The 9,657-nt window shown below is 39.6% G+C and overlaps 1 protein-coding gene across 1 annotated transcript; it reads left to right on the top strand.

Moving 5' to 3' along the window:
• Window positions 1–996: 996 nt before the first annotated feature.
• LOC147456334 (pentatricopeptide repeat-containing protein At2g13600-like) lies at window positions 997–4,097 on the top strand. Its single transcript, XM_086514860.1, has one exon. The coding sequence runs from the start codon at window positions 1,061–1,063 to the stop codon at window positions 2,912–2,914; it is 1,854 nt and encodes a 617-aa protein (XP_086370986.1). The 5' UTR covers window positions 997–1,060; the 3' UTR covers window positions 2,915–4,097.
• The last annotated feature ends 5,560 nt before the right edge of the window (window positions 4,098–9,657 follow it).

Below are 9,657 nucleotides of genomic sequence, written 5' to 3'. Positions count from 1 at the left end.
CTCCATCTCCTTCTCCAAGCTTGTTGAGAAGTTGAGAGCCTACACCAATACTCTTGGCTATGGAATGAAAATCCAACCAAGAGCCATGCTTCAATGCTTAAGCTTTCCATCTTCTCCACCTTCGTTACTATGCTATTATGATATGCTAAGCAAGAAGAGTGATGATAAGTGAGGTACTATTTCTTTCTCCTAAGAATGATTCTTCTTCCTCTTCCCTACCCTCATTCCCCGCTAGCTCTCTCCACCTTCGAAGGTGTTTGAGGCCTTGGGACCGAGGCCGAGGATGGTTAATGCTTTTTACAATGCTCATGATGCATGAAGCTTTCCATCTTCATAGTATCACCAAGGTCACAAGTAACACAAAGATTGTATTATACCAAGTCTCTCTTTATGGGAGAATCTATACTACAAAAGCCTATTGGAGGGGGGACTAACTCCACATGAATCCAATCCTCAACCGTTGTCAAGTTCTCTAATTCTCTCTCTCTCTCTCTCTCTCTCTCTCTCTCTCTCTCTCTCGCAAAAGTATTGTTCATGCCAAGTTACTTAGTATAATGGTTATGCTGCTATCGTTAATTAAGTTCACCCTCTATGTTCTCAAAGTAATCTCATAAAAATGCTCACTTTAATTCTCTTAATTCCGTTATTCTCAAAGTTCATGGACCATTTCCATTACATTTATATGATTATGATATCTAATACTTCAAAACCGCTACAATAGATTACCAAAATAATTATTTCCATGTGCAGGCTACTAAATTCATAAATGTATCACAACACGGTATATCTTACAAGCGTATTCAATTTTGCATTTATGTATCATATTTATATGACATTCAATCACTCGACTTATTGTATAGCTATTCAAGCAATACATGAACAACGAGGGAGAACAAGAAGAAGAAGGAAGAGAGTTTTACGCCGTAGGAAACTATCCCGAGAGAGAGAGAGAGAGAGAGAGAGAGAGAGAGAGAGAGAGAGAGAAAAAGAAGAAGAGAATTTTTAACGTCGTAGGAAACTATCGAGAGAGAGAGAGAGATGTCCATGAAGAATCGCAGTGATGGTGGGCCTTCTCTCTCCACCACCATCATCATCTGCGATTCTGGTCTCCTCAGCTGATCAGGTCCTCAGCTACGACTCTTTTGTATCTCTTCTCAACCATTACCGGAAATCTAAGGCGTTGGCTGAAGGTAGGCTTGTCCACAGCCTCGCCTACGAGCACAGATACGACCGCTCCACCTTCCTAAGCAATTGTTTCATTGAAATGTATGGCAATTGTGGTGATGTCGCTGATGCAAAAGCTGTTTTTGCCAGAATTCGCAACCCTGACATGTACTCTTGGCACATCTTGTTGAGAGCCTATGGTCAGAATGGGCATGTCGATGACGCTTACACTACCTTCTTACAGATGCCTCTCCTTAATAATGTCTCTTGGAATACAATGATTTCTACGTTTGCCCAAAATGGGCATGGGAGGCGTGCTTTGGATGTTTTTCATCAAATGCAGCTCACAGACACCCATCCCAATAGAATAACTCTTGTCTCTGTTCTTGACGCTTGTGCGGAGGTAGCTGACCTAGAAGTGGGTCTGGAAGCTCATGCTCTTCTGGACGTCAGTAGAAATGAGATGGATGCTATCTTGGGCTCAGCACTAATCACCATGTATGGAAGATGTGGGGCTGTTGCAGACGCTGAGGATGTGTTCAATGAAATAATAGACCGAGATGTTGTATCATGGACAGCCATGATCGTGGCTTTTTCGCAAAATGGGTATGGTAAAGAGGCATTAGAGCATTTGGATGAAATGCAACACAAAGGCTTCAGGCCAGACATAGCTGCCTTTATCTGTGCAGTTGACGCATGTGCAGGCCTACAACTTCTCAAGGATGGACGAGCGGTACATGTTTCCGTCATTGACGTAGGTTATGAGAAATGTCCTGGTGTTGGGAACTCGTTGATTAACATGTATGGTAAATGCAAGAGCTTGGTCGATGCCAGAGATACATTCAATAATGCGTCCTACAAGGATGTCATTTCCTGGACTGCCATTATCGGAGCTTGTGCGGAAAATGCTGATGGCAAAGAGGGGCTTAAGCTATATGACCAGATGAAAGTAGAAGGTATTATTCCCAACAAAGTCACCCTTCTCTGCGCTCTCGATGCATGCACAGTCGCCACAGATATTGTATCAGGGAGAGAGATACATGCTACCATTCATGATTTTGGGTACCAGGGAGATCCAATGGTGGGAAATGCTATCATTAACATGTATGGAAAATGTGGTAGCCTTTATGATGCAAAGAGAGTGTTCAACAATTTGCATCGACGGGATGTGGTGTGCTACACGTCAATGATCGCAACATTGTCACAGAGTGGTTGTATCAAGGAAGCTTTAGACCTTCTTAAACTGATGGAAAAGGAGGGTATTAAACCGAACGATGTTACCTTTGTGTGTACTCTCAATGCTTGTAGTCATACAGGACAGATCAATGCTGCTAGGCAATTCTTCTATTCGATGAATCAAGAACACGGTCTGGCATATCGGGTGGACCATTATGTATGCATGATTGATCTTCTTGGAAGAGCAGGGCACTTAGACGAGGCAGAAAAGCTAATTGCTCATATCTCGTCAGAGCAAGCAAGTGTAGCATGGCTATGCTTGCTTGGTGCCTGCAAGCTTCATGGAGACACCGAACGGGCAGCACGTGCTGCAAGTTTTTGTCATGAACTGGACCCGAATGATGTTACCTCACATGTGACTCTTACTAACATATTGTCATCGTTACAAAAGAGAGATGATCCAAGGAAGCATAGCACTTCTGAAATGAACCTGGATCACTCTTGTAGTCAAGATTTTCTCTTGATGGAGGGTGACTCAACCATATCAAGCACAACAGCAGCAGGCAGTGGCTAAGGGCATTTATTGAGTGCTGCTTTTGATGTTGCTTTTTGGCTTGCCAGCTACAGGGGGGGGCCTCTTTGGCATGATGCAAATGTGCATTGGGTATTCTTGTTATGGTACCACACGTTGCGCGTACGCTCGCCATCTATATGCCGACAGCGAGGTGAGAGAACCAAGGAGTCTGTCCAGTCTGTCTTCTACATGTATTTGATATTTGATGTGATGCAAACATGCAGAATTTACTGAATATTGTCCTGAGGAAAAGAGAGGAGAATCTGCTAGAAAACTCAAACTTTAGTGTCACTTGAGAGAAATCAATGTTTTCGGACTATTTCGAAAAATGTGGAACAAAGGAATTCAATGCACCGCCCTGTAAGGGCAGTGCCAACAAAGAGTAAGCCAGACAAGCAGAGGCTGACTAGATCAGGACTTGAGATGATGGCTGACAAGACACATGGAAGAACTCCCCAAGCTGCTTATTCTCGTGGCCTTGTGGCCGGGCATAAACTTGTTCATATTAAGAGGTGGTAGGAAGAGTCGTAGCAACAAGGTTTTTCATGAGTCTTTCCAACAAGTGTGTATACTCCAGTTATGGCCAAATGGTCAATTGGGTGAGAACATTTGGTGGTTGGATCCTATGGATGTCAAAGTTGAAGATGCGGAAGTGTAGAGATAGAGAGAGAGAGAGAGAGAGAGAGAGATTGCTGAACCAACCAACCAGGCAATGAGTCAGATTATTATCACAATGGGGGCAAAGTGTACTTATATATTTCTCTGGGGTCGTATATACCCCACTATGAATTTCCCAACCCAGGCTAAGTAAAATAAACACCTAAAAATGACAAATTAAATAAGTAGAATCACAATAGGCATTCACTTGAGACGCATAACTTTAATAGAAAGGATGTGGGTCTTCTTCTGCCCTTGGCAGAAATATCCTATTTTTGGTAACTCAAAATTGATTTTGTCTAGCTTCGACACTTCAGTCTTGGTACTTGAGAGGAGCAAGGATTCCCTAGATTTTGGTTGAAAGACCCCTTTTTGGAAGGATTGTGGTGGAGGCAAAAATGGTTTTCAACTGAAACCGAGTTTTCCTTCCTTGGGCAATAGATAATGTCAAAGTCATATTCTTTCTACAATTGTAGGCTTTAAGGGCCTAGCTTCTCTAAACAATGAGACAGCTACAAAGTTTCTTTAGGGAGACTATCCGAGTAGAGATGAAACATTTGTACTCCTAACGAGAGCACCCCTTTCTTAAGACAGTTTCGGACTGAACTTAATACCTTCTCTTTTTTTTTCCATACTCATATTGATTTAGAAAAGAATATTCAGTCAACCTCAAGCACTACATGTGCCTTCCTGGGGCATTGTTTCCAAAACTTTCTTAAAATTGATTTAATTTGTTCTATCAAGGATTTGTTCTTCAAGAACCAACAAAGTTCAAAGTAGCTTTGCATTGGTTGCTTCCTAACTAAAGGATAACATCTTATGAACTTACTGCTAACATTTGAGCACCCTTTCTTCAAATGTTGTTATATACAAAAAACAAACTTCTACAAGTGTGATGCTACTTCTATGAATACTTGCTTGCTTCATAATGACTAGTTGAATTATAGCTTTGCCCTTCAGTTAACAATTGGTTGCCTCGAGTTTGTCAGTCTCGTAATAGATTGGGGCATTAAATGAGGCGTAAATGTCTCTCACCCCTGACCACTCCCATAATTAGTGTTAGTAGTGCCAATTATGCCATAACTTTCATGGTACTCAAAAAGATGTGCAAACACTATCCTTATCAATGCTGACATATTTTGCTTTTTAATGTAAATTTCATGATTAAGGATGAGAATCTTGGCTAACTTTGTTGGCCCTTAATGTCAATGCCGAGATTCGGGCATTCTAGTCATGACTCCTGATGAAAAAACTAAAAATCCTGGGAAACTTCAATTGGTAGGTTGCCAAAAACAATTAAAGACAACAAGAATCTTATCGTAAGGTTAATTTTTTTCCAGTAAATTGAGCCCAAGTGAAAAGATTGCCAAATGTTGCATTACGATTTCACAAAAATTGTGCTTCATAGCCTCTTCAGTTGCTTATCAAGAGAGCATTGTTTGAATTGCAAAACAGAAAATTATGAATTTAAAAATATCTTACTTAATAGCCTCTTTGCTTGCTTCTCAAGAAAGCATTGTTTTGGGTTAAAACAATGAATTGTATATCATTGCCAATAAAAATATAACATATGTTTCCTACATACACTTTTGCTTGACTCTCCTTCATACAACGTGTAACGAACATTGAGCTAGGGATTTATTAGAAGCTTAAAGCCCACAATCACAAGGAAATGAACTTCAAAAGGTCCAACTCCACATTGGTAAACTATTTCTGAAGGCACTACTACCTGCAAAGCATGACCACTGGAGACACGATTAACGTAGATTAAACTACATTCAGGAGTGTTTCAAATCTTTTGTCTTTTTGTTTTCTTTTGCTATACTCACAATTGTGAGTGAGTAGTTAAATCAACTCAACAAAGAGTTAATATTAACTCAACAAACAGTTAATATTAATTGTGTTTCAAATTATTTGTCTTATGGAGCCATCAAGCTTGCTAATTTTGATGTTGTTTTAATTCTCGCTCTCTCTCTCTCTCTCTCTCTCTCTCTCTCTCTCACACACACACACACACACACACACAAAAGAATGATGTGATTATGGGTCCAATCTTTCTATTTCTTATTGAAATGACCTTTTCATATGAAACACTAAAGTCTTCTTTAATAGAATTGAAAACATTTTGGATAAGAATGGTTGTATTATGGGATCAAACTGAACGCACTCCTTCATGCCTTGTTCACTAAGGCCTTTTTTAGCAAGCCAAAAATGAAACAATTTGTTCTATCAAGGATTTGTTTCTCAAAAATCAACAAATTCCAAAGTACCTTTGCAATGCTTGTTTTCTAAAAGAAGGATAACATATTATGGGCTTATTGATTGCTCAAAAAATGGGAAAAATAGAAATGGATTTCATCGCATTTTGAAAACTAAAGAAATCATTATTCAAAAATCAAGTCACTTCAATCAAAGCCTTCAAAATATGTAGATAACAGTCATTCTTTGACTCTAAATGCTCTTAAATTCTTTAAAAAATATTATGCAAGGCATAATATTCTTTAAAAAATATTATGCAAGGCATATAGTAATACTTTGAAATGCGTGCTTGCTTAGGAATGACAAGTTGAATTGTAGCTTTGCCTTTAAATTAACAATAGATTGCCTCGAGTTTGTTCATTCCATAGGAGATTGGGGTAGTATGTCACTACGATTTGCATACTCGCTATTGGCTCTAATTAACAATAGATTGCCTCGAGTTTGTTCATTCCATAGGAGATTGGGGTAGTATGTCACTACGATTTGCATACTCGCTGTTGGCTCCACTCTCCCTTTCTTATCAAACTTCAAGGTATACCTTTGCAATTCCTCAATTTCTTGGCATTTCTATTGTCTTCCAGATAGAATTTCTCATTTGTGATTCAATCCCCAAAGATTTAACAGCTTTTTAGCTTGAAATTTTTGAAGTTGTGCATTTGTTCAAATCTACCAAGTTTCCCTTTCCTCTAGCCGCACACGGTGCCTTCCATAATGTTGGGGTAAGCCTTTGGCTTACACTCTATGTGTGACTAATCCCTAAAGCTAAGCATACTAGCATGCACCCTATGTGCATACATACAACCTCCTACATAGAGTTCCCCAATTATTCTATTTACACATGCAACACATTATGGCCCATATGTTACTTGGTGTAACCCACATGCTATTTTTCCTTTTTCATGTATGGTGCATATCCCTTTCAACAATTATTATCACCTTCCATTTTGAGCCTAAATAAGGCCACATGGTAGACTTGTAAGCTCTCTCAATCTAATGCATCTTCAGCCTATTTTAGGCCACATGCTAAACTTGTATCCTTTCTCAATCTAATGCAATCACCATGTTCATTACCAACATGAATGGTTCACTGTGTGATCCTACATAGCTCAATTCTCTTTTCAATTGGTATCACAGCCATCATGAGGTTGGCATGAGCATTAACCCTAATCTTTTAACCCATTGCAATCTCTATGCTAAATTGAGCATCACTAAAGGATTAACCATTAAAGCATAATTTTCCCTTAAACTCTTTAGCAATAAAGGTACCTACACTCATCAATTTAATTAAGGTTTGGGCATGTCTTTGCTAATCTCATATGAGCCAGTACCTTAGCTTGGTATAATCATTAATGCTTGGTGTGATTAGGTTTAGGATTTTCTATGTTTTTGAGTTATTGCAACGTACGTAAAACCACCCTCCCATTGAGCTTGCAAAATTTTCTGTCTTTGAGCCCTCATGTCTACACACACATCAAAGCACAGTCCACCACAAGAGCTTTCCATGGAGCCTATGCATGCTTTGATGGGCCTTTGAAATCTCAATTAATGCCAGGATTAAATAGGTGTTATGCCAAGTCCACTCCTTGGTTTTTTTGCAGAGAATTAGAGCCATAATGTGTATGTGTGGGCAAGCATTGAATACTCAATGCACTTTTTCGGTGAAAGTCCCAAAATATTCAAAAGACTTCAAAAATGTGTGAAGACACCCTATTTTAAGGGTTTATTTATTGACTTTTGAAGAAGGCACATGGCCCAAATACCTACCCATTTCCCATCTAGCTGATCTCACATGCCCAGAACGCTACTAGTCCTACCCACACCTAGCCAGAATGCTACTACGCCTACTCGTGCATGTTCAAAGAGCCGCTCAGCGTGCCCGGCCCAGCTAGAGTTCACCGATGCACGTACCTTCCCACATTGGAGCCTACAAAACCCCCCTTTTAGTAAAGTAAGTTTCTCACAACCTCTTAACTCCACCACATATATAACTTTTAGCTCCTCGTCCAGCTTGCCCAAGGGGCCATTCTCATGCAGTTGAGGTTTTGGAAGCACCTCAAGCCTCAAGGGACAGTCCCACCGGATCTCAAGTTTCATGAAGCCCAAGCCTTGGTGAAAGGTTTTCACAACAATCTATCTAAACCTGTGAAGGGTTTGTATCCATGCCATTCAAACCTAAGATCTCCTCGCCACTTGTGCTTTATTCTAAGGAGTCATTCTCGGCTTCAGCATACAACATTGTATGTTTTTATGCAATCATCCAAAATTATCAAAATCCAAGTAGTCCTAAGCTATTCATTTACATGAAGTAATATCCAAATTTTGTACAAATATATTGCATCCATCTTTGCATGTATACAAGCACTATGTCCACCAAGGTATGCCCAACAAAAAGGGACATGCACCAAACATGTGTTTTTTCCAAAGACAATGCTTAGAACCAAAAGAATCCTAGAGATTCCAAAGGCAAAATACATGTTGTTGCAGCAGTAGCAGTAGCAGAAGAAGAAGAAGAAGTACGGGACATCAACACTATCTACTATGAGGATGTATTTTAATGGGTTTAGACACTACCCCAAACCCAAAGCTCAGTGGTAAGACCTACCACCTTGCATTAAATTCATCTTAAGAGCCATATGTAGTTAACCAATGTAACCCATATTAGACTCCCTAATTAGAATCCATGTTTTTTTGTGTAAGCTTCAACTTGTAGAGGCATGTGTTGGGGTAAGCCTTTAGCTTCAGTCTATGCATGACCAATTCCTAAAGCCAACCATACTCCTATGTGCATAGATACAACCTCCTACATAGAGTTCCCTAACACATGCTTCTTGTTCTATGCACCATGCTACACATTATAACCCATATGCTACTTCGCGTAGCCCACATGCTATTTTCCCCTTTCCACATATGGTGCATATCCTTTTCAACATTCATTACCACCTTCAATCTTGAGCTTATATAATACCACATGCTAAACTTGTATGCTCTCTCAATCTAATGCAATCACTATGTTCATTACCAACATGAATGGTTCACTGTGTGATCCTCCGTAGCTCAATTCTCCTTTTGCATTAGGAGGGGCCATTAAAAAGTTCATTGGACTCTCCTCCAGTGGGACTTGAACATGCAACTTTGTAGAAGTCGTATGAGCTAAACCTGTCGAGCATGATACTCTCCTTGTGAAAAAACATCCTCTAACATCATGTGAAAAAATATGAGGGAACACAGAGGGAGGAGACCATCTTTGTGCCCAAGATATGTGTGTGAGAGGCAATGTCACAATGTATTGGAAAACTTTATTATTCAAAGAACTAAAATGAGATACAATTAAGTACTTGATGTACACAAATAGGTACTTTAAAGTACTATTAATTGTCTGTAGAAGGTACTTCGGAGTACCTTGATGGGTACTGTGAAAGTACCTATGATACACAGTTCAAGTACTTTTGAGAGAATGGTTGATCACAAAACGCAAGCTAGAGGCTACAATCCGGAGTACAACGAGTATGTTTTCCAACTAACAACACTCTATACAAGATGGTCTAATGCCTCATAATGTCTCTTAGCTCTCTCTCTGTGCTCTATCTCTACAATCTCCCCTACAAAACTAGTTTCATGTTACATACTTATATAGCTATAGCTCTTAAGTATGAGGAGAAGTCATGGATTTCTTTGATAGGTAGACGTACCTTAATGTGGAGAACATTTCTTCTTTACACTTCATGAAGAGATTATGGATGTATCTCTTAGTAGGTAGCTCCCAATTTGGTATGTTGGTTGCGATGTGCAGTCGGTAGCTTTTTAAGGAGCCAACTTGGTGTCTTCAC

The sequence above is a fragment of the Adiantum capillus-veneris genome, chromosome 6 (genome assembly GCF_014529385.1).
Source record: "Adiantum capillus-veneris isolate H3 chromosome 6, ASM1452938v2, whole genome shotgun sequence".
Taxonomy (NCBI): domain Eukaryota; kingdom Viridiplantae; phylum Streptophyta; class Polypodiopsida; order Polypodiales; family Pteridaceae; genus Adiantum; species Adiantum capillus-veneris.
Note: the sequence above shows the minus strand (reverse complement) of the source record. Positions and strands in the feature narration are given on the sequence as shown.

What these genes read in the sequence shown, in the direction of transcription:
- LOC147456334 (XM_086514860.1), top strand. Translation starts at nt 1,061, where the DNA reads ATGGTGGGCCTTCTCTCTCCACCACCATCATCATCTGCGATTCTGGTC.